Source organism: Nicotiana tomentosiformis, chromosome 3 (genome assembly GCF_000390325.3).
Source record: "Nicotiana tomentosiformis chromosome 3, ASM39032v3, whole genome shotgun sequence".
Taxonomy (NCBI): domain Eukaryota; kingdom Viridiplantae; phylum Streptophyta; class Magnoliopsida; order Solanales; family Solanaceae; genus Nicotiana; species Nicotiana tomentosiformis.
Genome location: NC_090814.1, coordinates 150,894,873 through 150,919,699, shown reverse-complemented (window position 1 = coordinate 150,919,699; position 24,827 = coordinate 150,894,873). Strand labels below are relative to the sequence as shown.

The 24,827-nt window shown below is 37.1% G+C and overlaps 1 protein-coding gene across 1 annotated transcript; it reads right to left on the bottom strand.

Annotated features, from left to right (window-relative positions):
• Positions 1–12,381: 12,381 nt before the first annotated feature.
• LOC104097577 (protein SLOW WALKER 2) lies at positions 12,382–24,827 on the bottom strand. Its single transcript, XM_009604163.4, has 16 exons — positions 24,040–24,827; positions 22,743–22,818; positions 22,531–22,650; positions 21,856–21,931; positions 21,081–21,149; positions 20,902–20,982; positions 20,049–20,120; positions 19,046–19,138; positions 18,723–18,875; positions 17,401–17,484; positions 17,133–17,276; positions 15,230–15,319; positions 14,722–14,804; positions 14,268–14,624; positions 13,368–13,590; positions 12,382–13,220 (listed from the first exon to the last, which is right to left on the bottom strand). Exons 1-16 carry the CDS (start codon positions 24,719–24,721, stop codon positions 12,615–12,617), a joined length of 3,009 nt encoding a protein of 1,002 aa, XP_009602458.1. The 5' UTR covers positions 24,722–24,827; the 3' UTR covers positions 12,382–12,614.

Genomic DNA, 24,827 nt, shown 5'->3' with positions numbered 1-24,827 from the left:
TTTAAATATGTTATAACTTTCAGGAAAGATACAAAAATTTATAATAATCACTTAAAAGATCTATTTTTGAATAAGACCTTCAGCACTATTTGCCATTAGTACAAGATCTAATTGTTTCCTGCTCCTGTCTAATAATTCAGGTGTGGTCTTGCCACCAAATGCACTCTGACAGTCATTCACAAATTTGGGACACTTGAAAAGTGAATTTTCTAAGGCATTAAAATTTTTATTGGCTAATGATTGAGTAGCGCTTTGGAGCTCAGTTATCAAGAATCCATAGCCACTATCACAAATAGCAAATAAGTTTTGGATTTCTTTGTCTTTTGAATTTGCTTTTGATGTCTCTATGAAGATACGATTGTTGGTAGCATGTTGTAATGATTGGCTAATAGCAACTTGTGTTACTACAGTAGGAGTATATGGATGAGATGGTATATTTTGTCTGAAAGTATTTAAGCAGAAGGTAGAATCTTGCACTTGTCTACATATATTCATTATCAATGCCTGGTCAGCAGCGTCGTCACACAAAGAGGTTTGGAAGTAGAAAATGTTTGCAACAAGCACTAGAAGAAGGAAATACAAAGCAAAAGAAGAAGCCATTTTCTCTAATAGTTTCAGTGTGAATTTTTTAAGTGAAAGCAAGTGGGCATATAAAGGCATGCCATGTAAAGCAAAATAGGAATGAGCTAAAATGTCCAATTTTGTATCTCTATCATCTACTGCAAGTATCTATAGCATGTATAGAAATGATGTTAATTTTTTTCCTTCCGTGCATCATAGTTGTAAATAAATTAACTAAAAGGTGGATGGTACCTTTGGTAATATTTCTACCTGATTAGTTAAGAGAAACGGGGTGCAATCTGCAATATTAGATCATAATATTGATGCTAAGTTGATATATAGTAATTACTTTAATATTTTTCACTAGTGCATGCAATGGAAGATGTGTTAGATTTTCTTATCACCTTATTCCAATTACTATGTGAATGTAATTAAATGAACTTCACTTAATATAATATTTCCATGTGCAGAGATTGTACAAGGTAAATATTTACTCCAATATGCATCAACTTGCAGTATATTTACCGAAAAACGTATGAAGATAGTTTTACATGAAAAGATATATGCATGTTGGAATCGTACTTACTGTAATCCCAATATACTTTTATACATGCATTTTTTTTGCATTGGGCTCTTTCATCATATAATCGTAAGAAAACGCATTATGCATCATGTCATACACAGAATCTTAACCATTGCCAAATATGACACCTCTTCATTATGGGAATTTGGTCACGAGTACTCTAAAAAACTTGTAGTCCTTGCAATTTAGTTTCCAACGATTAAAGCCAGATTTTATTGGAACACAGGGGCTAACAGAAAATATTATCTCAATTCTAAAAACAGATACATAAAATATCTAGTTTGATGGGTCAACGAGTTCGCGTATCCGCCCCTGATCCTAGCTTGGTCAATGTGATTTTTTTCACAGGACTTAGCTAGCAATGTAAATTGAACCTCGTGCCTATTTGATTTATTGATTTAATTCTTTTCTTTTGATGCTAGGGTGATTGAGTATTACATTAATGACTGTATATATAAACAACCTTTTTAACTTATCAATAAATTTCATGTTGACACATCAAATGAAATGGTGACTTATTTACATCTGCTAGCCAAAAAAATGTATAAAATTTGTATAATTTTTATATGTAACATACAACAACAACAACAACAACAACGACCCAGTGAAATCCCACTAGTGAGGTCTGGGGAGGGTAATATATATGCAGACCTTACCCCTACCCCGAGAGAGTAGAGAGGTTGTTTCCGAAAGACCCTCGGCTCAAAAGGACGAAAAGAGACAATATCAGTATCACCAATAGAAACCATAGGAAAAATAACATCATGGAAATGAGAAAGTAGATGCAAAGCAAACGCGATAGACAGTACATAGACCCGGCACTATAGTAAACAAATGAGTAGTAAAACACAACATTGCCACTAGCTAACATCGACAAAAACCCTACCAGACTAGCCTCACAAAGGTATAAAGTAAGAGAGACTCAACTAACTCCTAACCTACAACCCTAATACCCGACCTCCAAAACTTCCTATCAAGAGCCATGTCCTCAAAAATCTGAAGCCTCGTCATGTCCTGCCTGATCACCTCTCCCAATACTTCTTAGGCCGTCCTCTACCTCTTCTCGTGCCCTCCAAAGCCAGCCGCTCACACCTCCTTACCGGAGTATCTAGGCTTCTCCTTTATACGTGCCCGAACCATCTGAGCCTCGCTTCCCGCATCTTGTCATCAATGGGAGCCACGCTCACCTTCTCCTGAATATCTTCATTCCTAATCTTATTTATCCTAGTGTGACCGCACATCCACCTTAACATCCTCATTTCTGATACTTTCATCTTCTGGATATGTGAGTTCTTTACATGCCAACACTCAACCCCATACATCATGGCCGGTCTAACCACCGATTTGTAAAACTTACCTTTGAGTATCGGTGACACTCTCTTATCACACAAGACTTCATATGCTAACATCCATTTCATCCACCTCACCCCAATACGGTGTGTGACATCCTCGTCAATCTCCCCTCCCCTCTCGATAAAAATTGATCTCGTTCAATTTCACTCCTCTATTTGAGGATATGAAAACAGTTGATACAATAATAATACCCAACAGAGTCGGGATTGAATTCCACAGGGAGCTATGTGAATGGGTGTTGATAGTATATATTTTAGCGCGTGAGTTTGTATATCTTAATTTGCATTTCCACAATATTGGGTTTTGTTTGGAAATCTAAGTTAGACTACAGTTGCGATTTTAAGAATGAAACTAGGAAATTATTTTTGATTTTTTTTCAAATGATAAAAAGGCCTAGGGCTATGACCTTCACCTAGGTGTTCGCTTAATGGGTTGTAAACTTTAAAACTTATTTTATTGGTCGGGGTGTATTATAGCTATCAACACTTAAGTACCCACTCAATACCTCTCGGTCAGATAGTGATTTTGCCCGATTTGACTTTCTCAAGTCCAAATGGTTATTGAACAAAGCAGTTGATAATAAGCTCAAGTCGGGTTTTACTATCTCTAGGTTTAACCCTTTAATTGGGCTTATCAATCTCTCGATTGACCCAATTTCTTGCTAGCCAAGTTTTCCTAGACTAAGTATATATTTCTCAACTAGAGACCAAGTCAAATAGGTATGAAATAATATTTGCAACCATTAGTTTTTCAAATAAAAGAAAGAACAAGGCTAGATAATCAACACCCAACCGTATACAAACAATAAATCAAACACCCATTAAGTTTACACACTAGGGTTGGGTCACAACCCTAGTAAAAATCTAGCTACCCATGCTTAAATTAGAATAAAAAGAAGAAGAAGTGATAATTAAACCCATATTAATAATTAAAATGATGAAAACAATATTCAAAAAGCTCAAAATAGCTAAAACTACTAAAACGAGCAAAAGAAAACGTCTAGAGTGGCTGCTGATGTTAAAAGTTAACTTAAAAAGGTGAAACTCTTCTATTTATACAGTGCTGGAATTTTCGGATAAAAATACCCTTTCGGAGGTTCTGCGGCCGCACAATTCCATGTGCGGTCCGCACTTTGCTTCAGCCTGACAGGAATAGAAACCTACGGCCGCATAATTCTGAACTGTGGCCGCATTTCTCTCTTTCTGCGGTCCGCGCATTTTTGAGTGCGGACCGCAAAAATGTGACTACGGCCGAATAGTTGTTCTTCTGCGGCCGCACAATAATTGTGCGGTCCGCACTTCTGTTGAACTTGAGATGCAAGTTCTCTCAACTTTTGCTCTTGCCCAGACCGCACTTTGCACTTGTCTCTGATAGGAGTTTCTTCATAATCCGCGGTCCGCACTTCTGAGCTTCTATGCCTGTTTGTGTCGTTGAGTTCAGATCACTCCTTCTTGAGTTGGATTTCATCTTGGGGGCTCATTTTTTACTATTCCTGCAATTAAGCATATTTCATCAGTTTTCGGGAATACAATTAAACGTTGTTGGACTAAAACGAAAGCAAAAAGATGCTAATAAGTAGTCAAAATCCCCACTTATTAACTCCCCCAAACTTAAGCTTTTGCTTGTCCTCAAGCAAATAAGTTAATTCCCACCTCCACAAGTTAAGAGCTATTCCAGCTAATCAAAGATGCATCAATCACGCATCAATTTGGACCAATAATTACCCACAACACTTATGAATTATTAACAAGGCAATGGGTTGAATATTTAAGCACAAATAGTTCTAACGTGACACTTGAGCATCAAGAGTTGACTTCATTCATCAAGGAAGCTCGCTCTTTCATGTAGGTCATTGTGGATCCTAAACTCCTCCTCTCTACTCTCTGTTTGCATATCTCATTTAAGAATGTAGCACTCAATTCAAAGATTTGTGAAATGTTTGCTCATCTCTCTCAAAAGAATGTCACAAGTACGGCTTTAAGTATCATAGGCTTGCCCCTCATGTAAATCACCACTAATGTAAGCTCGCTAGGCTTGAAATCACGTAGGGATTTTTCGGAATGCAATGCAGGCTTTTGGACTACGGTTGGATATGCTATGATAGAACGAGTTCATCTTTCCTTAAGCACTCCATTTTCTCTTATCGGCTCATGCTTTGCCAACTCTTTGAGGTATTTTCTTTTCCATAGGGGGATTAGAGAGACTTAGCATCACTCTTTCTTGGTCATGATATTCATTTTCTCCTTCTTTTCTTTCTCCATGCTCTGCATCATTACTTTTCTTTGAATCCCTTCAACTCTTCAACTTATTCACTTTCTTTTTGCATTTTGCTTTTTGTTATTTATTTCTTTTTCTTGCCTTTCCTTCTCTTCATTTTTTTTCTCTTTTTGTGCCTTGATACCTTTTTTAAACTCCTCGTCTATCCCCCAAACTTACGTTTTTATCCAATTGTTTCACAAGAGTATTAAGGAAAGCTCAGGTGCCAAGGGAGGGTCATGACAGAATGGGTAAAGGCTTGTAACATGGTTATCAAATGAGAAAGGTTTTAGGCTCAAATGGGTTGACTAGGGATAACAACATTGGTGGGCCATGAAAATTTTCAAGCGAGTCAAGGAGAGCCTACAATCACTTCTCAAGCCAAGAAAAATTTAAAATTTTGTCTAGAGACACATTCGGGGCAAGTTCTAGACCATTCGCACGGGTACTTGGACTGGCAATAAAAATATCTCACCTCTCACGCAGCGGGATTGTTAAAGAGGATAGATTTGAGGGCCCACAACGACTATATTCAAGATTAAAAATCACTATGGTTTGACTAAACCACTCGATGATTGCCTAAGTCAACACAAGAGTCACAAGGTCACTAAATAGAGTTATATCTTTCCAAAAACCTTATTTTTAACCACAAGCACATAGTTAAGTGTATTGGTACCAAGTGAAGCATGTTTTACTCTTCGAGCCTGACTCAATTAGGTCTTTTTATTCATTATTACTACTATTCTTACCTAAACACCAAAAACGGACTCAATCCCTTAAGAAGGTTGTCATGCCATCCATCGTTGGGAAGAGTCACCCAGTTCACACAAAAATGACCTTTGAAAAGAACTGTGGCATTAAGAAAATCAAAGGCTTATTGTTCACTAAAACATAAAAAGAAGCTACAAAATTAAAAAGAAGCTATTAGATTAAACATAGACTAATAAGAAAACAGAATAAAGAAGCTAAAAAAATAAATTACTGAAAGCATAACGAATATACATAACGAGAGAGGAAAAGAGAGAATATATACATAAAGAGAGAAAGAGATATATATATATATATATATATATATATATATATATATATATATATATATATACAGAATAAAGAGAAAGAAGAAAATATTGTCAGTTATTACAAACCAAATGTCTAAAAGTCATCCAAATAGCAAATAAACTCCACCCCCTCGAATAAGAATAAGCATTGTCCCCAATGCTTAAAAAACAAGAATAAAGAAGGGTAAGAGTGAAAAGGACTCCCTATGTGGCCTTGGACATCTCTGTGTCTATAGCAGCGCCACCGCCCTCAGTCTTCTCTAACTGGATCTCATCATCATTGGCTCTGGATATAACTGGGTTGGTGAACATCTGACGCACTGCCTCTTCAGAAAACTAGAGTTCGCAATCACCAACCCAAATGCCTTAGCGAAGTCCAACAGCGAAGTACCTCCTCCGTTCCTCTCCCCAAAATCGAAGCCTCCATGTACCTCACCATAGCCGCCTGCGATCGACCCAATATGACCATTGAAATCCCCTCCTATAAATACCCTCTATGTAGGCGGGACTTGACGCATAATATCATCTAACCCCTCCCAGAATTGCCGTTTAACCTCCTCATCCAGGCCCGCAGGTGGGGCATAGGCGCTAACGATGTTTAGGGTGCACTCTTCAACCCCAACTTAATAGTCATCAATCTATCATTCACCTATCTAACCTCAACCACCGACTCTCTAAGTTCCCTATCCACCAAGATACCCGCTCCATTCTTAACCTTCCGGACTCCGGAGTACCAAAGATTATACCCGTCCGCATCCCTCGCCCTAGACCCTACCCACCTAGTCTCCTGGACACACGCTATATTAACCCTCTTCTTCTTGAGGATCTTTTCCAACTCTATAGACTTACCCGTCAATGTACCTACGTTTCATGACCCAATTCTCAACCTATAGGCACCCTTGTTCCCCTTACCTCTCTTACCTGCTGTTACAACCCAAATTCACGTACCTTAGATCACGCCGTAAGTTAGTCGACGTAAATCCAAGAAGAGATTATCTTTGAGATGATAAGAAGTTAATCCTATTGGTCTTAAATGATACAAGGGTGTATAGGAGTGGTTAACAAGTATTAGAAGTTAAACAAATCAAGGATGTTTTAACCCGTATTTTCGGGTAAAAACTAGAGGTGCTTAATTGTGCCAAGAGGTCATGTTTTAATGTATTTGAATCATATAGTATCCATATCATAAGTCTTGAAGTCAAGCGAGTTATGAAACAAAAGTCGACAAAAGTTGTTGCAACTTACGTTTATAATTTTACTTAAACTTTAGGTCAAATGTTACTACATTTTTCTCCCAATGTACTTGGAATTACGGGGTGATCTACCCATAAAATTGAATATCTATGAATCTAGTTTCCAACGCATTAAACTGTTTATCGATACGATCTCAGAATAGAGAGATATTCGTATTTTTGCGAGGTTGCGCCAAGCAGCTCTCTATGGGGCCCATATAGGCGGTTTAAGACATATGGATATATATATAAGATGCCTTAACCCCGTTTTAAGTCATTATATTTTAGTATATTCAGACCTTATAACCCTAAAACACTCTCTCAAGGTTCTCTCATGATCCAATACCCAAACAAAGGGCAAACAACGTCAGGAATCCCGTGGCGCTAGTAAGTTTCTTGTTCTTCTCGTTGTTGCTGATTTTTGTGTTGTTCCAGCTCGTGTGGGAGGTTGTTTTAAGTGTTTTATGTTCTGTAAATACTCTCTCAAGTTTTTAATATCAATACTAGGTGATTTCAAGTCTTCTAAAGTAATTTTAGTACCGAAAAACCCGAATTGATTGCTAGTTTCGCTTCCTTGTTCTTGTGGCAGAATTGGAGAGATATTTCGTGGACAAGTAAGGTCAAATTGGAGTTGTTATTTCCATTTAAAGGTAAGAAACCTCTTACTCTACATGTATTTAAGATTATCCAAGTTGCGACTAAGTCGTTGAAGCTAGAACATGTGAAATATATATCGAAAAGCTTGGTAGTAATGTTGTTGGTTGGTGGACTGTTTTGGGAGGCTCAATATGATTATTGTTGATGTTGTTTGGTCTGTTTGGTGATTGTATTGATTTGTGGGAAGTCATATAAATAGGGGAGGTGCTGTCCGTTTCATCGTAAAATAGGTTGCGGTCGATACATAATAGTTACGACGCTTAAACGATAATGATAGTGTCATTTCTCTTATTGTAGACTAAGGAGTCGTGACATTTTCATAATTTGAGGTTGGGAAGTATATACAAGGTATGTGAGGCTATCCCCTTCATTCTTTTGCACGACTCTGATTGTACATAATGTAATGAACGAGCTTCCAAAGATACTCTACTCTTAGAAGCTAGCAGTACTTACATTGCTGCCCTTCTTATGGAACAATTGATGTTGATGTTACTTCTCTTATTCTTATGTTATCAATGTTGTTGGTACTTCCTGATTCTTATAAGATTCTTGATGAATAGTTAATCCTAATAATGTGTACGAAGGATACCGACCTTACGTCACTCCGAAAGGTTCAAAATGTGATTCCAATGAGTCCAGCATACATCATATATATGTATCTATTTTACTCTACCGAGCCGCGATATAGTCGGCTGGGTACGTCACCTATTGTGCAACCACTGATCAGTTGGGTTTTACCGAGCTCTACGTGGCCGGGTACGATTCTACCGAGCCCTATGATGGCCGGGTACTTTTTACCGAGCCTATTACGGCCGGGTATGATATAATGATGGTGATGCCCACAGAGGCGTATGTTTTAAAAGTTTATGTATATATATGTATGTATCATGTATTTCATGTCAATAGCCCTCAGAGGTACCCAGATGTCACAGGTTGTATATTTTCTATCCTTGTTTACATTACTGTTCTTACTTATGCTTTTCTTCCTTACATACTCAGTACTTTATTTGTGGACGATGCATGTCGTGCTGCAGGTCGTGATAGACGGGTAGACACAGCTCCCCCACCACAGTAGGCTATCCAATTCAGCGATTATTGGCGAGATCCCTTCTCCGGACTTGTCGTGGTCTTGGTATGCGTTTTTGTTATAGATATTGTGGGTATGTCATGGGCCTATTTCGGCAATATTTCGGCACTTATGTTCCTTTAGAGGCTCATAGACAGGTGTCGACTCATGTATGCTTTGGAATGCCTTGTCGGCTGATTTTTGTTGTATAGTCTTTCATGGCAGCATGGTAGCTCGTACCTTATATACAGTTTCTTGACAGTCTTGTCATCCCATGTTATGTATGTTCATGACATTATCTTTCATTGTTGGATGTTCATGATCCATGTCTACCATTTATATTGATCTTGTCGGCCCTTAAAGATAATAAGGAAGGTTAGATAAAATGTACGTTGGTGCTCGGCAAGTATGGCCCGGGTGCTAGTCATGACCCTCCAGTTGGGTCGTGACACTTGCCTTCAGGTTAACACTTCTCCTTGCCAGTACACTATGATCCTAAACCAAAGATCACCACAAGAGATCCTAGCGCAAACTACGTCGTCTAAAAGCCCATAACTAACACATACTTATAACATACATAATGTGTGTGTATATATATATATATATATATATATATATATATATATATATAATATACAAATTTTATATATTTTTCTGCTATTATTTTTACAGCGGCTATACAGTGTCATTTTTCCTATGTTCATATTAGATATGAGATCGAGAGACTGTAAAAGAACGCATGTATTTCACATTGTAGCCAAATTGAATGTAAAAAATGCACGAGGTTCCCCCATTTAACATGTACCCACTTTTAAAAAATTTCTTAACTAGTACCTAAAGTCTAAACAACTTTAGACTTTTTTCTCCTCTTTCTTCTTCTTCTTCTTCTTCCTCTTCTTCCTCTTCTTCTTCTTCTTCTTCTTCGACGACGACGAGTGACAATGATTTTATATGATGTTTGTGAATATATTTTAAGGTAGTTTATAATATTTTGCAGTGGTGAGCTGTTGTGGCGCTTTATTTTTTATTATTGCTTAGGGTTTCTTCTTCTTCTTTTTCTTAATTGTAAAATGGGCTCGTTAGATTTATTGTTGTTTTGAAAAATTGATGATTGATATTTGTTCTTGATGATATTTAGAGGTTATCTTTTAAATTTGAGCTCATTTGGAGTAGGTTTATGTGTTAAATCGTATATTGGATTGTTAAAATTCGAAGAACAAATTTCTATTTCTAGGCAATTTGCATTTCACGCCTATTTGGCCTTAAGTTCATAAAAATGTTGGTTGCACTTCAGACCTATTTGGCCTTAACTGCATCTGAAGTATATTTTTTTCGCTTCAGACTTATTGGCCTTAAGTGCATGAAATCATTAGCTGCACTTCAGACCTATTTGGCCTTAAGTGCATCTGAAGTGTAAATTTTCACTTCTGACTTTTTGGCCTTAAGTGAATGAAACCATTGGTTGCACTTCAAACCTATTTGGCCTTAAGTGCATCTGAAATGCTTCTTCTTCTTTTTTCACTTTAGGCCTCTCTGACCTTAAGTTCATGAAAATATTTATTGCACTTCAGACCTATTTGGCCTTAAGTGCATCTTAAGTTCAATTTTTGCACTTTAGAGTTAATTGGCCTTGAGTGCATTGCACTTCAGACTAATTGTTTTAACTTCAGAACTGATAAGTCTGAAGTTGATCGTAAATTGGGTTGACTTGGGAATTTGTTTTTCTAAGTAGGTATAGCTTCAACTGTGACCCCAAAATCGGGTATAGATGCAAAATCCCCGAATGTAAAAATTACACGGGGCACCCTATTTGGTCGTCCCCATTTAACATGTACCCATTTTATTTAAAAATAATTAACTCATACCTAAAGTTTAAACAACTTCATGCCTTCTTTTTTTTCTCCTTCTCCTCATTCTCCTTTTTCTCCTTCTCCTTATCCTTCTCCTCCTCCTCCTCCTCCTCCTCCTCCTCCTCCTCCTCCTCCTCCTTCTTCTTCTTCTTCTTCTTCTTCTTCTTCTTCTTCTTCTTCTTCTTCTTCGACTTCTTCGAATGACAGTGATGGTGTTTGTGAATATATTTTAAGGTAGTTTATAATATTTTACAGTGGTGAGCTGTTGTGGCGCTTTGCTTTTTATTATTGCTTAGTGTTTCTTCTTCTTCCTTTTCTTAGTTGCAAAATGGGTTCGTTAAATTTATTGTTGTTTTGACAAATTGATGATTGGGGTTTGTTCTTGATGATATTGGAGGTTATGTTTCAAATTTGAGCTCATTTGGAGTAGATTTAGGTGTTAAATCGTATATTGAATTGTTAAAATTCGAAGAACAAATTTCTGTTTCTCGGCAATTTGCACTTCAGGCCTATTTGGCCTTAAGTGTATGAAAACGTTGGTTGCACTTCACACCTATTTGGCCTTAAGTACATCTGAAGTGCAATTTTTTTGCTTCACACGTATTGGCCTTAAGTGCATGAAATCATTAATTGCACTTCAGACCTATTTGGTCTTAAGTGCATCTGAAATGCAATTTTTCACTTCAGACTTTTTGGCCTTAAGTGCACGAAACCATTGGTTGCACTTCAAACCTATCTGGCTTTAAGTGTATCTGAAATGCATTTTTTTCACTTTAGGCTTCTTTGACCTTAAGTGCATGAAAATATTTATTGCACTTCAGACCTATTTGGCCTTAAGTGCATCTTAAGTGCAAGTTTTGCACTTTAAACTTAATTGGCCTTGAGTGCATTGCACTTCAGACTAATTTTTTTTTAACTTCAGAACTGATAAGTCTGAAGTTGATCATAAATTGGGTTGGCTTGGGAAATTTTTTGCTAAGTGGGTATAGCTTCAATTGTGACCCCAAAATCGGGTATAGATGCAAAAGCCCCAAATTGAATGATCCTTAATGCACCTCAGGGGGACTTGGGAAAGCCTAATTAGGATGGGCACATTGGGTGTTGGGAAATAGGAATGACCATTAAATTCAAGGTTAGTAATAAAAAAAACAAGCAGATTTAAGCAACGAAATAGGACAATTAACCTAAATAGCCGCTCCTTTAATCGCTTAAATTAAAAATAATGTACAATATATATATATAATTCACGTATAACTCTGTATAATCAATATATAATCTATATATAACGGCTAAAAAAAATAAATAGTGAATCTGACTAGCTATTTGCGTAAAGATCTCATTCATCAATCGGGCATGAGGAGATATTTACAATACTAATACTTTTCATCCACTGATTTACTCGTTAGCTTAGTTCTTTGATTTTCTTGGTCGCTTCTTTAGATATGTCTTTACTAGTTTGCTACATTAATATTTAATAGTCTAATCACATCTCACTTAGTGTTAGACTTTAGTACCAAATAGCTAAGTTCTCATTAGTCAATTCAATTATCCTAATAGTAATCGCTTTCCTTGGGATTCCGACCTCCAAATCACGTTCAGAGGAATATATTTGTGTGAAATTTACATACCTTAAATTATAAGGTGGTCGAGTAATATCAATCCCTAACTATTCACGGCATTTCAGCCCATCACAACCTTGTTAATATAGAACAATAAATAAACTGTGATCAGTTAGTTGTCTACTGTAAATAAACTTACAAAATAATTTGTTGTTTCTAATGTGTATTGGAATTAAATTGGTTGGAATAGTAAATTCGACAAGATCTAAATTGGTTGGAGTTATCAGCTAATCATTTTAAGATTACAACACAATACATTAGGCACTGAAAAATTGAGGAAAAAATATGGTATATAAAGAGTTCCTTCACCTATCTCAGGAGTATCTGTGAGGATAGGGTATCAAAATCAGCAACTCTTCCATGTAAATTAGGGGCATGCTTAATTTGAACTCTTTCTCTTCTTTCTTGATTTAGTGGGCTTTTCTGCGCTGTCCTTGTTAAGCAAATGTTCATAGTCTTCAAGGCTAGCAAATGGGGATTTTCCGTCACGCTTGTCTGACTTCCTTTTCTTTTTTCTTTGATGTACAACATCATCTTCATCTGCCTTTTCTGCATCATTTTCGTCATCACTGCCCGAATTAATGTCAGCTCCATCATGTTCCAGAAGAGCATTCATCTCATCATCGCTGTTATCGCCAAGCAACTCGTCATCATCTTCATTAGCAACCTCGTCCAAATCACTGTAATCATATTCACCGTTAGCTTCCAAGGGAGTCCCACCGGACTCTAACATGCTGTCGATTTCCTCATTTTCACTCTCATCAGCAGCCTCTTCATCAATCTCATCTTCGACATCGCTATCATCCGCAGTCAAAAACTCCTCAGCAGCCTCATCCTCTGGTGTCTTCTTCTTTTTCTTCTTAGGTTTCTTCGAAGACTTCATCTTATTCACGTAGAATTTGTGGAAGACAAGATCCTCAGGGGGTACATCTGTTTCAGCCAAGGAGAGAATTTCTGACCCAATCAACTGCCCTTGCATGTCAAGCTGCAAGAAAAATAAGATAAATGTGATGAAACAAGAGATATTAAATAATCACGTCAAACTTACGTGCAAGCAATGATGGAGTAAATCAATTAACGCCTGAATCAAAGTGGTATTGGTAAACATTCTTTGTTATCTATAACAACTAACCTTCTTAGCCGGTTCAATCTGGGAGGCACCGTGCCAAGTGCTTTGTTTTGGTTTCTTTTCCATGAACTTGTCAAGGAAGGCATTCAGCGAAAGATCATTCAGGGGGTTACCATTATACACAATGGTTGCTCCTGAAAGAAGGGTTCTAGCCATGGTAGCAACTGATGGGTGCGCATGCAATGCCAGTACCATCAGCTCCCACCAGCTAACACGATCTGCATTGCTGTTTATTTGTACAAGTCAACAAAGAAAAATTACATTTTCTGTTTACTCAGAGAAGAAATTGATAAAATATTCTATTACTTGCAGTAGAGAGGTTCGCGTGCTGGCAACAAGAGTGCAATAATTAGGATATCCCCATTTACACAAGGTCAGATATACCAACTACCAATGACTTCGCATTTCTAAGGTGTATTCTACACATACTCCCTCCATTATATTTAATATGACACTTTCGTTTTTTATCCATTCCTCCCTTTCTAGATTTCTACATCTAGAAACTCTTTAATTTTAGTATATCTTTTTACCCTAAATGATGTCCTATTTTTTGGAACAACAGTGGTTTCTTGGCCAGCTTGCGAACCTAAATGAGAATCTCTTACAGGAATGACATGGCATGTTGTAGACCAAAAGACACAAAGGGTACTTTTGGTATGTTTCCAAACAAACACTGTCATATAAAAGGAAAAAGAGGAAGTAACAGAACTTATATTTTTATGGACAGTGTCTTTTTCATGTAAAAAAAAATTATCTACCTTTGGGAAGCCAGAAGCCAAAAAGGAATCATAGCCAATTCAAATGAAAGCAGCACGATAAGCAAGATAGAGTCTTTGATCTTTGCTCGTGACATTTCACAGGCTTAATAAATATTTAAGGCCAGAAAGAGGGCAATAACAGTACCTGAATGAAGGTTCTCTGTGTCGTGGATCATATCCTCCGGGCAATAAGTGCTTTTCATTTGAACCTTCAGGTAGAAGTTTGTTAAATCCGGAAAGCAATCTAGAATCCTTTGGTTCATCTAAACCACCTCTAGCAGGCGACACATTAGCTTGGAGTGAATCATCCTCGGACTCGGAAGTAGAACTACCATCTTCCTGCAGGGAATGATTGCGAATTTGCAAGTGGTTAGGTTTTTGAGCAACTTCACTTGCATTATCTGTTCGCTTTGGTGGATTGGGTCGATTTTCATCCTCTTCTGTAATATCTTCAAAATGCTCAAGATCTTCATCGGCAGACTCACTCTGAAGCATCATGTTCCTGCATGAAAAAGGTAAGACATTTCATGTTGCAAGAAAGATCCTTTAGCCATGTCATAAACTTCGTCAATGGCAACATACTATTCCTACAACCCTACCAGAGAGTTGGTCTTGACTTAAGGACCTCAGACAGAAGAAACAGACACCCACATGCGTATTGAGGCTGCTGCTGAATTGCAACCTGTTAATACCAGACACTCGATAGTAAGGTGTAAGAACAAAAACAAATTCTCAAGAGGGCAAAACTAGTATGTGGGTTTTTAAAATCAAATAAAATGGAAATTCAAGCACAGGACCAAAAGAGTACAGCTCCTTGATGGGAAAAAAATAAAAAATAAGAAAGAATATATTATACAGCTTTGAGTAACTTCTTTTTCCCTAAACTATGTTTGAATCAGCATGGTTCTTCAGTGAATTCGGAATAGCTATTTGATAGTCTATCACACAAATTTATATAAAACCAATGGAAGCCTAAACTTGATATACTTGCAGGAGAATACTTGACAAACATCTGCCTCAAATTAAATACACCTAGTGTACTTGCTCTTTCTATATTGCTAACATTGCAAGATTTCACATAATAACAAATTTACACCTTGAACAAACCTGCAACAATCGCTTTGAGAATGCAGCAACTCGCTTCACATTTACATCATTTTTCATAGCCCTTAGTAGCAGGCCAATAAACATTTCCTCCTGCAGATAAAACCAGAACATGCTCAGACATAATCAGGTAAAGATTAAGGTAGCAAGAAAAAAAAACAGCCATTTCACTTAGGTTAGATCCTAACTGAAGCGCAATTGGTCATCAATTGAATGAATACAGGTCATAATCAGCATTGCCAAGAAGTGATGCATTATGACAAAATTTAGTTCAAGACAACAAGAACTCTTCCATATGTTTTCCATTGTCAGCAGGAGGGGGTTGCAGCAGAAGTACAACTAAGGCTGGAAGTAGAAGAAATAATGTCTGAAGTTCCAGGTCTGATAAAACTTCTTTTAAGAAAGCAAATGGGAACTTTATCATGTAACCAGGTAAAAGTAGTAGCAAACTTCAGAAAGGAGGACGACCTAATTCCTCACAACTTAACCTTCTCAAGATCTGTGACAGAAACAGCAGCATGATGCAGCTACTAAATACAGGGAAGGCCAACTTTTACAGCTCACTTACTTTATACATCAATAATATTAGCTTCATAACCATATGGCATATGACATCCATATAAGTTGCTTTGGATATTCATTCCCTATGACTTCGATTTTCTGGTGTTGGGGCTTATTTCCTCTATAAATCGAAGCATGTGTGCTGCAATGACTACCTTTGTTCTTAACTATGAATGTTTATGGCTTTCTTCAGAGAACATTGCAAACAAAATATGGATGCTTCACCAGAACTTTAGTTCCTTTGACTCTTGGAATTTTCAGTTTTTCTAATCTCATTTACCTTCTCTGCTTGATATTGTTTTCAAAATGAAGGTATCTAAACCATGGCATTTTTGCAAAAGTTACCTAGTAATGACCAAGCATGTTACAGTTAGATATTTAAGTCTAAATTGTGGATAAACGTTATACTCGATGTAAGAGCTTCATCAATATGTCACCACTATGGTAGTCCACTATCCTACCATCAAAAGTTAGAGAAAAAATTTGAATAATGGGTCACCGGAACAAGAGCCATGCTATCCGTCAAGTTTTCAACAAAGAAACTAACATAACATAAAAGCAGGAAGTGAGAAAAGGGTTGTATCCAAGACTCTAATACAGATCTCAACAGCCAGCCATCAATTATTTGGTTTTCACTGCCCCCTTCATGCGCAAGAACCCATAATTCATACCAGCCTCAGCCAACAATGAAAAAAGCAAGAGGTTAGCTCAAGCAACTGCCTCCTCACTTTCTTGCAAATTCTGCAGGCCATAACATAGACGACTGTTTCTTAGCTTTCTCCGAAGTTGGGAATGGAAAAATGGATACCACCAAGATAACTATCATTTAATCTTCAAACTTGCTGAATCTAACTATCAACCTTGAAAAACCAATCCATAATCCTAATTATAATCATCAGTCACATCAAATCTCTAAGTACACTATATGCCTTTGATCCCATAAGATTGCAAATCAAGTGTGCATCTAAAGCTTACAACAGACAAGATCAGACACCAAAAATTACAAAAGAAAAGGAACTAGAAGCAAGAGCAGGACCACACAGATCTTGACCTCAGCAATGCCAATACAGAGGTTAATCTACCACTCTTTCTTTCCCTACCCACCCACCCCCACCCCCACCCAAAACCTAAACAACAGATGTTTTAATTGAAGACAGTTCATACTACTATCACCCTGCACTTTTTACAAAGACTTCCTAAAACAGAAAAGTAATTAAACAACGAACCTTCTTTTTTTGGTTCGAGAGGGGGAAGGGAATTCTTGCAGTGTATATGTTTGTCCTATCAAAAAAGCTTAAGCTGAACCAGAAAGCACAAGAATATAATTATGAAGGTTTCCACATACTTTGGAAGAATTCATTGCAGCTGGTAGCAGGAGCTTAGCATACAAGGCACGATAAAATCGATCACTAACAATGTGATTTTTTGCTGAGATCTTATCTAGGAGCATGAGAGCTTGAACTCCAACATTAAAGTTACTTGAATGAACCTGCACATTCCAAGCAAATTATAAAAATGATAAATCTATTCAACAACATCAGATACTTATCCAACAATCGAGCGAGCAGTCATCCACAAGAACTTCATGACCAATATCATAAATCAGAGCTTACCAGCTGAAACAAGATGGGTGTATGTGCCTGAATTAGATCATCAGCTTCATCACTTGAAACAAAAGGGAATGCTCTATTCACACCCTGCAAAGGAGAAAGTTGAGCAAATGGAGCAGATCACTATTTTTTCCAAACCAGCAGAAACGTGAAGCATAACAAGCACTAGTGCAAGAAGCTGCCAAGATCGAGCAAGCTCGAGGAATCATAAAGCGAAGTTGTTGGACATAGAACGTAAAAAAATGTGGTTGTATGTGGAAGAAGAAAAAGAAACGGGGAAAGGAAATTTTTTGAAAATGATATCTTTAAAATATAAAAACTGTCATATTATTTTTTTAAAAAAATTATAATAGAACTATGAACTTTGAAAATGTATATATTTTGATTTCAGTTCAATCCATTTACTACTATTTTAATCCAAATAGATTATCTAATCTTAACACAAAATTGTAAATTCTGAAAGATTATATTTAAAGTCAATTTAATTAACCCTTTCAAAGTCTAGTTTAATTCTATTGTGCTGCTCTAAAATATCGAATTTCTAGATGTGTAGTTCCTAAACTGTAATTAAATGAAACTACTGGTAGAAAAAGAGTATTAAAGTAGGGTTGGAGAAAGGAGCAATATAAGGGTATTTGGGTCATTTACACTACATGCACTCCATTCCAAATACATAAAATGGTATAGCAAGCTAATTATTAGAATGATTTGGTGCATCCCTACGTTCATTCAAGCATGTACCAAGCTCTAGAATGAATCCAGATTTGTGATCCCAACCACCCATTAGACTTCACTTCGGTGTACCAGATGGGTCATCACTAATATAATTGAACTCTTATAACCTTGAATATAAATGTACAAGCTTAGTTCCTTGCAACCATGTACCCTAGGACTCCGCGGAAAAAAAGTTTACTCTAGGGTTTCCCAAAAGGCTTGGCCTAGTGGTCAAAGTTATCAGTTATCTGCATAGGAGAAAGGTGGAAGGTAACCAGTGGATTACACGTGGTACATACAAACTGGGCCGAGCACCACTGTTACAGTTGCGCTCATCTTTCAACAATAAACCTTGTTTTTTATCTTAAAAGAAAGAATCCAGTAAATTATGTGAATTACCAAACATCTGCATTGCTGACTAGAGACTAAATGAGCTACCTCAATGAAACAGTTCCTAGACAGATTTTTATATTTTAACCACCACAAACCATGCAAATCCAGAAACCAAGTCGACAAATGCAAATGCTCCTTTGAGAAATAGAAGTGTTACTCTTTGTGCAATCCAGAAGAATTAACAAAAAAGAAATAGAACTAGACTAGTCAACACAAACCGTAAGAAGTGCTGATAGTAAGCGTGAATCCATTTCAATATGAGATTCTGATGAATCTTTTTCTTTCTTCTCTTTCGAAGTGCCAGAAACCTCTTTATGTCCCTCGCTCTTTTTATTCATCATCCGTCCATCCCCTGCTTCAGATATTAAGACCTGAAATGTTGATTCAGGATAAAAGGAGGTAAAGAAAGATGTTGCATGAAGTTATGCAAAACACTTGATGAGCTTCAATCATAAAAATATGAAGCTCTCAGCTCTACTAAGACAAAAGAGCAAAGATGCATAGGACTAACTTATTGGACTATGACAGCTCTAGACCATACCTTAAATAGAGCAAAATATACATCTATCAAACGCTTTGCCACCTTTGGGCCATCCCCCCTGTGGCTTAAACGAACTTGGCTTAAAAAGTTAACCTGTTACAATTACAGATAAGTAGGACGTTAGGACTACATATTCTGCATCAGCAATATCTAGAGATGACGACTTTAAAACTACATATCTGCATCAGCATATTTAGAAATGTCGCTAACAGCAAATTGGAGCAATAAATAAATAGAACACGACTTGCCACCTGAGTTTATTGTTGTATAAACAGACTTATAAAGATATTCTGATCAAATGGTCAAGTCAGGAGATTAAAGCAAAAGTAAGTTTCAAAAATAGTGAAGTTCAGAAAAAGGACAAGGATCACATCAATGTGTTTACTGAAAACAAGCAAGCAGAAAAAAAGCTCCTACCTAAGAACAAACCACAATGACATTTAAAATTAGGGCCTATTGGTTTACAACAACAACAACAACAACCCAGTATGATCCCACTAGTGGGGTCTGGGGAGGGTAGCATGTACGCAGACCTTACCCCTACCCTGGGGTAGAGAGGCTGTTTCCGATAGACCCTCGGCTCCCTCCCTCCAAGAACTTCCCACCTTGCTCTTGGGGTGACTCGAACTCACAACCTCTTGATTGGAAGTGGAGGGTGCTCACCACTAGAGCAACCCACTCTTGTCTATTGGTTTGATTTATCTTAAGGAATCAGGTTTTACCGGTTCAATCAATTTCATTAATCACACACCAATTTTTGGAGCTATTACTTCGAGAAAAGGATTGTTTTAATCGGTTATGTTATAGTCACTTATATAGAGTAACAGTTCTCATAATCCAAACCAAACAGAAGAATTTGGATAGACACACTCCGTAGAATAAGATTTATCATATCACAAACAAAAAGAACTTGAAGAGGACAAAAGGTATTCGCAGTTGAAAACACAACCACGAAGTATCTAGTGTGACATGCAAAAAAGATAGCAATAAAGTTTCGACATACAGCATGATACTTGGCTCGCAATCCCAGATGAGGCCGGAAAAGAAAATTATCAACTTCGTCAATCACCACAGCCTGCACAATAAAACAAATAACACGTTAAACAACAAACTTTCATCAGAAATAGTATCACAACAGAAATCATAACTGCACTTCAGTAATGCTAAGGCATGTGCTTCCTAACAGCTTGTCTATAGTCCAGCAGACTCTCTAAGACATTGATGTAATAGTACCTGCCACCAAACCATCGTGTATGCTTAAGAAATATAATCCTTATTTCAATAGGCAGTTCAAGGCATAATATTCTAAGAATGTAACCATTTTCAAAGAGCACATTATCCTGCTTGGTCTTATTCGAACATCACAACTAAGTTAGATTTCTATTTGCACCAACTTCTAACAATTTGATTTGTAACGGAATAACGACTACACCCATTTTACATGTGATAGATTATGCATGAACAACATCCTTCAGATGGGCTTTCAACAAGCACTCTTGAAATTAGCTTTTTCCTTTTGAGGGACACTCCTTGAAGCCAACTTGCAAATTTAGAGCTAACATCATCCGAAAGCTGTTTGCTTTATTTTTTTCTTTTGAATAATTAAGCTGTTTGCTTTATTTTTTTCTTTTGAATAATTAAGCTGTTTGCTTTTTTTTTTCTTTTGAATAATTAAGACGTTTGCTTTATTATCGTGGACCTCACAACATGAAGGATATACAGGCTAAAGATGTGATCAATATAGTAATGTCAAAGCCAACAAACAAACATTTATCAGTTTTAAAAAAAATATTGCATCACCTTTTTTTATCAGTACTTGCATGTCTAAGCACGTTCAACCAAATACTTCATTTTACCTTCATATTTGAATGGTCAGCCAAAAGCTTTGATAGGTGATAATCAGCATTAGATGCAACCTTGTTTTTAGGATCTCCTAGCTGCAAGAAAGTGAAGAGGTATCAGCTGGAGCTCCACGGTCCCAGGAACTCTCAAGAACAAAGTAAATGGCACCAGAAGCAATGAGGTAAAACAGCACCTTGTTTACTAGGGCAGCAAGCAATCGACGCTCTTGTTCTGGTTTGCACTTAAGCAAAACATAAACTGTCTAGAAAACATAAATATAAAGATAAGTATTTCCCCACTTTTTTGGATAACATAAACTTAATCGAAGTCTTCCAACATATGGACACTCAGATAATATCAAACTACAGGAAACCCAATTGCAGTGCAGATGCAACACCAAAATCAACACATCAGACTGAAATACCGAGTGCAACTACTATAAAAGGAGCAAAATGAGTAACTTAAAAGCAAAATCTTGACAAGTAATGAAGCTATCCAAATTTTGTAGAAGCTTATTAACTCTATTTGGTTGAAGGTAGCGTCCTAATAAATTGGTATATTCAGAGAAAAAGATCGGTGTGATCCTCCAAATAGTTTGAAAGGTAATAATAAATTATGTGTAGGTTAGTTGCTGAGTTTCACTCAATTGTGGTCTCGATTTGACATTTTGATGTCAAAAGTAAGATTTTCTCAAAAGTAAAGCATAAGCTACATTGTGATAATAAATTTGAACTTCCTAATGAGGTTAAATGAAAGGGGAGTTGCACATGGTCACCAGTGAGTACTGAAAATAAGCAGTTCAATTGGCTAGCGTAAAGAGCAAGAAGGAATAAAAGTTTCTCTCACGAGTCATTCTTTTCTCCTTTTCTAAGAGACAATTAGCTAAAAAACGTTGAAGAAGAATTTGCTTTGAGGAGAAACATAGATAGGCAACTATACAGATGTGCAATAAAACTGTCAATAACAACCTTTAATGCCTTGTCTTTGAGTATATCTAAGACATCTCTTGACGCTTCCTCAAGAGAAGCGATATACCGCTCATACCTGAAACAGAAAACCTTATTCAGCTAAGATCAACATTTTTTTTTTATATGGGAGAAAACCTTATTTAGTTGAAAATCAACACGGTAACAAAATAAACAAGGATATAATAAAGTGAATTATTGAAAAAAGTTTCTAACACGCTCTCTGAAATCATCAAATCAGGAACATTTAGAGTTCTATCAAATATATCCTAGTGCACAATGTCTATTCCCCACATTGATGCTATCATGACATTACAAGCACATGAGACCTATCAACCTAAAACTTATGGAGAATCATGGTCAACCTACCACCCACATCTATAATAACTCGTATACCTACAAACTACCAACCATGAATGCAGCAGATAGGAGTAAGCCTGCTCGATTACCAAAAGGAACAGATGAGTCCCACTTAGGTATCTAACCCTTTCTCTGATGCACTAAGATGAGGAGAGAACACTCAACAGCCATCAACCATGCAGGGCTATGGGTCAACTTGGGACACTCCCCCAAAAGTTGGCTCAAGTTTTAAAACAATGTTTCACATATACTACCATATTTGGAGCTCAAATAATGGAACCATGAAACACTTGCCGAAAAGTTTCGGCTTAAGTGTACCTTTGCTTCAAACATTCCTCCCAATACCAAAAGAGTAGAAGCGAGTAACCATCTTTATTATCCGGAATATGATCTATCGGCCGCTGAAAGAGTGTCTTCAGCTTACGATCAGGCAGCAGACTGGATAGAAGAAATTCTTCAAAGTCAAATAATGAACGAACTAAGCATAAAAAGGACGATCAATATGGAAAGAAAAACAAAGTTTAGCGCACCTAGAAACAAACAGTTCTTTCAATGCTTCAACACCTGCCAAAGCATGGCGTTTACCAACTTTAGCTGTCACCATCCCTACATTGTCATTTTATCTTGATTAGAAGCAAGCTCTCGCGACAAACAAACCCAGCAGATAGAATCTTAATACTTCAGCCCCTCCAAGGTAGGAGAAAGGAACAGTTAAAAAGTTAATAATCTTGGATACAAACCAGATGAAAAACTAAGTAGGATAAATAAAGTCACAAGGCACGAGGGTAAAGTCTGCATACACCCTACCCTACCCTCCCTAGACCCCACCTATAGGATCACACTGGGTAAGTTGTTGTTTGTTGTTGTTGTACAAACCAGATGAAAAATTAAGTAGGATACATAAAGTAACAATAACAGAAAGTTATTAAAAAGAATCCCAACTTTTAGTATGTATAGCAGCAGGCGAATGAAAGTAAAGAATGGGTACATATGAATAGAAGGCAAATAAGGGCGATGGAGGAGAGGGGAGAGTTATATGTTTGACTTTGGTTGGTTTGGGGGAAGGGGGAGTTGATAGAAATAAATCTGAACCCCTTCTGCCAAACCAGACTAAGTAAAATAAAAAATAAAAAAAAACTGAACTAGAAAGGAAATTTCAAGTAGCTACAACTATGTAATTCAAAACTTTCGTATTATTTCTTTCCTCTTTCCTTAGGGACCAGTCAAGGAAAAGGAAGAAACTCTAACTAATCCTCCTTCCCTTTCAGTGATTCACCTCACATTATCAGTGAAAAGTCTAGACCTTTTCCTTTCGCATGCCACTACACCTAAAAGTAACCTCCTTGATTGAAATAACCATATCTTTCTAGACTCAAAATCTGACAAAATGAATTATTCTTACATTAAAAATGATTAGCTTCCATGAAATGTATTTTCCTGTTGAACACCCATGTTTAACTGTACATAAATAAAACCTCCACAATGACTCAATGAGTGCTGAAAATGATTATCTCTAACTGCAAAGTTCAGCTCTTTATCAGTCATTTGCCTCATTTTTGTCAAGATCTTACTCCTCTTACATTCTTCTTCTTCTTCGTGAGTTAAAGTTTGCAAATTCTTCATAAAATAAAAAGCAGAGGAAATAAACTGTTTTGACAAATGGACCTGAAAATTTATGTTTTTTACAGTATGTAATAGTAGTTATGATATATAACTATAGCATGAGTAGCCAAAAAAAAAACACAGGATGGATAACAAGCCATTGGTCCATCAATTCCCCAGAAGAATTTAGTTATAACCAGCAGAAAGTTCTAGAAGAATAAATACCTAAAAGAGCATCAAGTGATCTCAAATTGGCAGTTGGATTATCGCCAATCATAACAGAAAAAGCAGACACTTTATCAGCAGCAGTTCCTGACCTTAGCGTGGTAAGTACCATCTTAATATCTCCACTTTGTCCTCGTGACGACTCATAGTCCATTGCATACTGCGCCAATAACCTCTCCCCCAATTCCTTCTTCTTTTCCACTTTCTTTTTCCATTCCTCCAAATTCTTAATCTCAACATTTTTCTTCTCCCCAATAACTTTGTCTTCTAATTCTGCAGCATCAACGTACCATACCCCCGATGCGCTCGCTTTCACAAGTGGAAGCTTCGGCATGTTCTTGTATTTGCTGTGCGTTGTATTCCACAAATTATTGTCGATTTTTTCAGGTTCGGCTTTAGGCTGCGGCTTGGGAGTTTTTCCGAATTTATCGTTGTTGTTGGTTTTCTTTTTGTTGAACTTGTTTTCTTTTTCATGTTGAGAGTCTTTCTTGGTATTGGTATTTTTATCATCCGAAGGTGGCTGTTTGTGGGGTTTGATGCGGCCTTTTTTGCGGAAATCAGAGTCGTCGAAACCGGAAGACGGCGCGGAGGTGGCAAGACCGAGTGAAGAAGCGAAAGAAGCCACATCTGACTGCAGTGCTTCAATGTCTGTGGAACTTTTGGAATTTTTAGCCTTTGCCATTGCAAAGAGAAGAGAGTGGTGAAGTTGCAGGAGGGTTTGGAAAGGGTTTAGTAAAAGAGAAATATGAACCGGGCCAAAGTTATGAAACTCCTGCTTGTACTCTTCG